Here is an 8,173-nt window from a genome sequence, read left to right as displayed (position 1 = left end):
TTCTTTACTTGAAAAAATAATTAATTTTAAATTTTTATCCAAAATTTCAAAAGGTTTGAATAAAGGTTTTGTTTTGTCAATTAGTTGATATTGCGATTTTATAGGACAATGTTGGGTCGAGTTTAAATTTTATTCTTTCAACCTGGTTGAATATTGTATGTAAAATTTTATTTGAATAATTATTTTGTAATTGTATGTTAATATCTTTTAATGTTAGTACTTTTGTTTACCTTCAGGTATATCAATCTTTTGAAAGGAGAAGCTATTACTTCTTAATCATTGTTGTTTAGAAACTTAAATTCTTCTAAAGGGGGATATGTAGAGGTTATGTATCTTTTAGGATTTGTAGTCTCCCATGTGGAAGAAGAAGTATTTGTGTTAATAGTTTGATATAAAGGGTGTGTAAATGCTTTGATAATATGTCATATTTTTCATCCAATGGAAGAAATATATATTTGTTTTGAGTTCTTCTGTTATTTTATAGTATTCATCACGAGTCTCACTTTATTCAGTTTTGTTAAAGGATTCAAAAAAATATACCTCTTAAGAGTTTATTTTTGTCAGACCAAAATTCTTTATCTAGTTCTATTTTGTTAATTGTAAAGGGTTTGGAATAATATTTAATTTATTAATATCGTGCATATCAGAATGAGTTGGAGATAAAGTTGGATCTTTTTCTTTTTTATAAAAAGATTGTCGTATTGTGTCATCAAATCGGACTCCTTGAAGGTTTATAGTGTTAGTGATATATAATTAAATTTGTCTTTACCCACTATCTTAAGTTTTTTGGTCAATCGGTGATTTAAGAAGGTATTATAACAGGTGGTCCAGGGAGGTCCTGTGTTTCATTGTTGTTTCCTCTATCAATTAAAATTTTCCTTTATCCACTAGCTTAAGGGAGGTTCACATGTCCTAGAAAATCTAGGAAGTTCTAGCCTTGAGGACTAGAATTGTATTTCTACACTCCATCTAGGATTATGAGTAATTTGATTCCAAGATAACATTCTTGGAGTAAAAGTATTTGAGTATTCAATATTAGCTTCGAGTAGAAGGGTTTGATCTTTAAGAGAAGTCCTAAGAGCTTTAGGAGATAAATTTGTATGCATTAATTTGTAATGTATTCGAAATATTCCTACAATGGATATAGTCTGTGGTTCCTAATACATATTTAGAATTTTAATATCAAGCATTAACGATTGAAGAATATTTGGATCATTTAATGAAACTAAAAAATCTAGACACAATTAAAGTAAATTGGTCCTCTTTCAAGATTTGATTCAACTATAGAGAGTATTGAATTTGAACAGTTTGTCTTTTATCATGTAATAGTAATAGAATTGAAGTATCTAATCATATCCTATAAGAGGTTTTATGGCAAATTGAACTAATCCTATATAAAAATTTTATACTTTTCTTGGTGTTGAAGAATTGATTGTCTTGAGAATAAATGAAGAGTTTCTGAGAGTTTATTAATTGGGACTAATTGGTGTGTGGTTTTTATTCTACAATCTTGAAGAAAGTCAAATTTTCCTATCTAATAAATAGTTTTAGTATCTACTTTTGATATATACCAATTATGGAGGATTTTTCTATTTTTTCTATCTAAAGCTCTTGACTATTGACTATAGAGAGTTGAGAATTATTTGCATAATCTTCAATTATGTTTGAGTCTTTTGTAATTAGGCTGTAGAGCTAATTTTTCAATTAACTTAGACATTAAAAGTTTAAAGCAAGATGCTTAGACATTAAAATCTTAACAGATTTTCAATTATCTATTGAGAGAAATAAACAAGATGCTAAAATTCTATAATATTGAAACACCAAGCTTACCAATGAGCTTATGATTCTATTACTGAGAACACAAAGTTTACCAAAGTGATATTCAATAGAATTAATTAACAAAACTTGATTATTATCACAAAAGATACTTAAAATAATATTAAGACAGAAGCTAATAAATCTTTAGTGCTATATTAATTAAACTAATACATTTTACTAATGATGTTTGGCTCTGATACCATTTTGACGTGACACGTGAACAAGAGGTGGATACATGAAGCATGAGGTAACATCATAGGACATGCGGACACTTGCATGCTTGACACATGGCATTGTGAGAAATGATGGATGTGTGGAATAAAAGATTAGCTATATAAATGATGAATATCTAAATATAGTAAAGAAACAAGATTTTGTAATTTAAAGTAGATATTGGAAATTTAAAACTTGCTATGCACTTACTTGAATTTTGTAAGGAATTTTGCAATTTATGTTGTATATATTAACATATTACGTTGAATGAAAAATCAAGAAAACAACTTCCCTAGCATACTAAGAAATATTCTCTTATTTCTTTTCTATATATAAATATTTTCCATATTTAATTTAGGTTTGTATATATTAACATATTATGTTGAATGAGAAATCATGAAAACAGCTTTCCAAGCATAAACCTTCATCTAAATTGGACTTAAAAATTGAAAGGTTTAACTTTAAACCTAGAAGCAATTAAGTATATGATTGAAATAAATAGTTTGCAATAGGATTATACATAAGAGTGGTTGAGAAGAAAATATTTAGCAATGGAAATGGAGGAGTGACAGAGGATAGATGAAGAGAGAGAAAGAAAGAAAAAGATATATATATTATATATATATATATATATATATATATATATATATATATATATATATATATATATATTCATGTCATCTTGCCAAATCAACCTCTATAATTTTTTGTATTAAATTTAAAAGAAATTTTAGTGAGTATTCATTTAAACCTCTTCGAAAACTCAGCGACCAAAATGATTATTTAATAAATGCATTTATTTTTCAAAATTCAGAGACTAAAAAGTATTTTTTTTCAATAAAAAATAATAATAAATAGTTTTTTTAAAAAAAGTAAAAAAAAAAATCCATTTTAAATAGGTATACCCTTACCTCTACATGTTAAATAGACCTACATATATAGCTTATACAAACAAATAATTTTAAAAAAAACCATGTCTATTTAAGCTACTTTTTTATTTTAAAATTCTCTAATTCATCATTCTTATTTGTGTCCAAAAATTAATTAATTCAAAAGTGAACCAAAAAAAAAAAAAAAAAAGACCCATACGGATAATATTTTATTATACTACCTCTTTATAAATTTTAGTTTACAACTTTTATTTTGATTACATCATGTGTATATATATATTTTTCATTTCTATCTCTTCCATTATTTTAAAATTTAAGGTCAAATATCTTTATAACTTTAACCTAATGAAAAGTATATTCATTCACTATTTATATCTCACAATAAAAATTTATATTTCAAAAATTTTCAACCATGTCCAACTTATTTGATTTTCAGAGTAAATTAATCTAAAACAAAATATATATATATATATATATATATATTCAAATTCTACTATAAAAATTCGAAGTCTAATAAAATAAAATTGATTACTTCCATGAATAAGATAATTATAAAAAAAAAAAAAAAAAAAATTAAAAAAATACCCCTATTTTTACAAATAGTGATTTTTACAAATAGCTTGCAATGATCAACTTATTTGTACAAATACTTTTTTAAAAGTAGCCGTAAATTGACGCTTAATCCTAAATCTAATGTTTAGTGGAAATGATCTTAATAAATGGCTAAAAGGTTACATTAAACACAGTAGAATTTCTATAAGAATTAAATTAAATTGTTAAAAAAACTCCAAATTATAAAATAGATAGTAAATAATCTAAAAGAACCAAATAAAAGTTAGGCTCAAACACCAAGAAAAGGGAAGAAATTCGAATTTAATTAAAAATAAATAAATAAGTGAATATACAAATATAGCTCCACTAAGATTACAAAATAAGTGTCATTTACACTAAAAATTGCAAACCAAGATAAGAAATAATGAAAGAATTTGTTTTCTAGGAGACTTTGACAATCAAAAACTATAATAACTATGAGCTTAAACATGAAAAACTACTTGAGGAGACAAGAGGATGAAAGTGAAAGCAGAAACTAACTAAAATGGAAGCCCCTGCAATTTCTTATTGTCCCCAAATGTTGGATGGATTGAAGAACCCTGTATTGAGAAATAATGCATAAGAACACACCAGAAATGGACAACAATCTTCTAATATTTCTTAGGAAGCAAGCTACATCTGTACCATGAAAGAAGAAGAAGAAACCTGTTGAACAGAACAAGACCAAGCCATTGTTACAATGATGTAATTTCTTAAGTTTTTGATAAACTTAAAAGTATGCAGTTGTAATGTATTTCTTCCTTTTTTTTGGTAGAACTTACCTTTAATACTATTCCTTCTAGTCTGTAAGAAAAAACTAAAAATTTGTTTGCAATCAAGCTTGCTCCAACACGTGGTAGATTTTCGAGACCCTTCGCCGAAATAATGGCTCTAATCGGAACGATGGAACTCCAGATAGTAACTTTCTAGCTTCATACATCTCATTCCATGCTTGTACTATCTCATCAATTTTGAACCCAAGACCTGTATATAATTGGAGGAGATAAGAAAGACATTTAACTCGGAATGAAAAGATTCAAAGAAAGTATATTAGCACTGTACCTTCATGTGAATTGTTGCTTGAACAGTGATTCTTTATCATAACTGCGATATCCGTTGCAGAAGCTCCAGCAAGCTCGAATTTCTCAACTGCAACTTCCAGACATTCATGCCACGTGGGCAGCCCCATCTTAAATTCCAATATTGATCGCTCGTAAAGCATGGTTCCCCATAAGAGGTTTATATGAGACCTCATATTTTTAGCCTGTTCTGCAGCCTCATCAACTGATATATCCTTGATCAGCCCATCTAACCCCATCTTCTGCAACTGAGTTCTAACATTGCTTGATTTAGAGAGTTCGCCGGTACGCTGTTCTTCCCATTCTTCCCACAATTTCATGCCTGTTTCCATGTTTTCCTCGGCACTATTATAAAGTTGCATAACTTTAGTGCAGGGCCATGTTTTTGGATCAACATCGCTGCTAACTGCATAATGCCAAGAAACTTTTGCCTGCTCAAACTGTTGTTTTCCTAGAGCTAGATAGCCTTCATAAAAGTCTGGTTTGATTTCCACCGCCATTTGATATTTCCTTTCTGCTTCAGCATATTCTTTTTCGACCCAATCAAATGCGGCTTTGATCTGTTCAAGCACATGCACTTTTGAACCACCATCTGCGAAGTAGACCTTCTTCCTCGCCCTTGACATGATAACATTTCCCCAGTTGAACAGTGCTAAGGCTGCCATCTCATGAAATTTTTCTGCTGCTAATTCAAAAAGACCCTGAGCTTCTTCACTTGTTACTGTCTCTTCCACAGCCTCAGAATAAAGCTTCATCCCAAGATCATGGAGATCCAAGTATGGGCCAGAGTCAAATCCAACGTGGTTTATAAATAACTGAGCAAATTGAATTATCCAGTCATTAATGCAAGATGACATCTTTATTTCTTTTGGTTTTAATACATGGCCATTCTCAAAGATGCTATTTTCTTCAACTTCACACTTAGCAACCTCGTTATTCTTAAACCTTTCGTAGAATGGATCTTGCTCTGGATTAACTTCAAATATATAAAATCTAACAGAACCCTGTGACTCCTTAGATGTTTCAGCCAATCGTAATTCTTCATTGGTAGTAATTGTTACCAAATCACCTTCTTCGTCCCTGTACTTGATAAGGACCGCCGTGCAGGTAGGGAAGCGATCACGTATAACCTCCCTCAGTTGCAATAGAGTGCAATCAATTGGCAATTGAGCCCATCGAATATCTTCTCCAAACACCAATTTCACAGTTTTCATAGGTGTTTCCTCCTGTGTCCTTGTGATTTTCTCCTCCACAACTAGTTTATCCTCAGCCTTCTTCTCCTCCACCATCTCATCAACCTTCTCCTCCTCCACCATCTCATCAACCTTCTCCTCCTCCACCATCTCATCAACCTTCTCCTCCCCCACCATTATTTCATCAGGCTTCTCCTCCCCCTCCACTGTTTCATCCGCCTTCTTCTCATCAATGGTTTCCTTAGTCTTTTGGTTGTTTTTCTTCTTTCGGTTCTTTTCTTTTCTTTTTTGCGGCGACATTGTAGAAGGCAATTCAACAAAATCAAGAGGTAGCTTGATATCAGCATCCTCTTCCTTCGATCCTTTCATCTCAAGTGCCTTTGTTAATCTCTCTGATATTTCTAAAGCCATGATATTATTTGGCTCCATGTTTAAAACTGCCTTAACATCTCTTAGAGCCAAGTCCAACCTATGCAAACCCTCATAACATCTGGCCCGCTTCAACAACGCCTTACTGTACTTGGGAGTAACTTCAAGAGCCAAATTGCACTCATGAATCGCTCGTGGATACTCAGTAAGCCCCATCTGCATATAGCATGCCGCCATGTTACTCCGAAGATACGATACATCTATATGATTCCTTGGGAGTAATTTGAGAGCCTTATCATACTTCAACATTGCTCCTTCAAGATCTCTAGACTGAAACAATTTATTGCCCTCCTCCTTTAAAATCTGAGACATAGTAATGAAAATAACATGGTCTTTGTCATAACTTGGATTTCCATCTCCATTTTGGCGATGCTTCGAAACCGCCTCCCGGAATTTATCACCAATCTGCTTCTTCTTCTTCCCACTTTGCTTCCCCATCAAAAATCAAACAATATGAAGAACCAAGAACCGACGAAAATAACTAATTTCTACAATTACACACTTCAAACGAATTCAAACCAACTAAACTAGACTAGTCCAAGAGGAAGAGAATCAAACCCCACAAACAATTCCAAACCCTCGAGAAAAATCAACAGAGCACATACAAATTTGTAAGTAAAAATTGCCTAAAATCTACCCAAACACAAATTCCCCTGTAATCAAATGCAGAAGAAAGTACCCCAAATTATCAAACATAAAAACAGAGAAACCCACAAAACCCCTTAAAAAAAGGGTAGAACAATCCTCAAATTCCCTTGAAATTCAAATAAGGGCTTCCATTCATGAATTCAGCATTCTAGAAACAGAGATATTCCCAACACCGCCGATTTTTTGCTCCTCCCGAATCGGAATTTTAGCAATTCATTCAAGAACTAAAAAAACCCAATTCAGAAAGAAACAAGAGCAGACAATTGAGCTAAAAAATATGGATGATAAACAGAAAGAAAGTAGAATTATGGTGGTGGAGAAATGGAAGAAATGTAAGGAAGATAAACTTATCTGAGAAATGTAATAACCTCTGAAATTAATCCGGAGAAACTCGGGGTGAGAAACAAAGAAGAAATTTTGTTTTGAAAGAGACGGAATATATTTAGCAAAGGGGAAATGAAATTGAAAACCAACCGTAGAATCCGTTTGTACTTTTGTAATGAGTAAGATTTCCAACAACTTGTCGTGAACGCCACAAAATTCTGAGCAAAAGCTGATAATAATTTTTTTATATATCATTTTATTTTATTTTTTATATTCCTGAATTAAATTACTGTTTTTATAGATGGGTTTGTCGTTTGACTCGATAACTCAATATAATATATATTTATATGTGTGTCTGTGGGCCCCACGATTGCCGTGAATTCCAAGTCTTTTGGTCATCTCCCCGTTGTGAAAAGTGAGAACCATGGGTTGTTGGATGAGAGACACAATTTTGTAATGATATTATAATTTTTTTTTCCAACATTTTTTTCCTCTCTCTCGTGATAATAGTTAAATTTTGGTTAAATTACAAATTGAATTTTTTTAAAAAAAAAAAGTTTTTTTAATATTACAATCGTGAATATGAGGACGAATATGACAAACTTTCATTAACTTTCCTCAAAGTACGTGTTGAGACTGCATTTACCCACCCACAAATTTAATAAATTAATGGTAATCTGAAAAATGAATCTCATTTGATTGAATTTGTTATTATTTATCTATATTCCGTAATCATAATGAAATATGGGATCCACTTTGAATTCTGTAATAAAAACGTAATCTTAATGAAGAATTTGGGGTCCTCAACAATCTGATTACATTTGAAATTTACCTCGGATCCACTAGCTATTATCATTAATGTTACTATTGTAGATACTGTTATCGTTACAATACTAGAATTATGAATATGTCATATTTACTATTACTATTATTGTTATTATTGTCGCTATTGTTAACGTTAGGATCTAGCGATAACAGTAAATGTGAC

At 31.0% G+C, this 8,173-nt stretch overlaps 1 protein-coding gene across 1 annotated transcript; it reads right to left on the bottom strand.

The window, feature by feature from the left end:
• Window positions 1-3,777: 3,777 nt before the first annotated feature.
• LOC120071082 (protein PHOX1-like) lies at window positions 3,778-7,405 on the bottom strand. The gene is made up of 3 exons (XM_039023116.2): window positions 4,575-7,405; window positions 4,295-4,496; window positions 3,778-4,178 (listed from the first exon to the last, which is right to left on the bottom strand). The coding sequence occupies exons 1-2, from the start codon at window positions 6,649-6,651 to the stop codon at window positions 4,348-4,350; spliced, it is 2,226 nt and encodes a 741-aa protein (XP_038879044.1). The 5' UTR covers window positions 6,652-7,405; the 3' UTR covers window positions 3,778-4,178; window positions 4,295-4,347.
• Window positions 7,406-8,173: the final 768 nt, after the last annotated feature.

This window comes from Benincasa hispida, chromosome 2 (genome assembly GCF_027475165.1).
Source record: "Benincasa hispida cultivar pf3 chromosome 2, pf3_genome.v1.1, whole genome shotgun sequence".
Lineage (NCBI taxonomy): Eukaryota > Viridiplantae > Streptophyta > Magnoliopsida > Cucurbitales > Cucurbitaceae > Benincasa > Benincasa hispida.
Note: the sequence above shows the minus strand (reverse complement) of the source record. Positions and strands in the feature narration are given on the sequence as shown.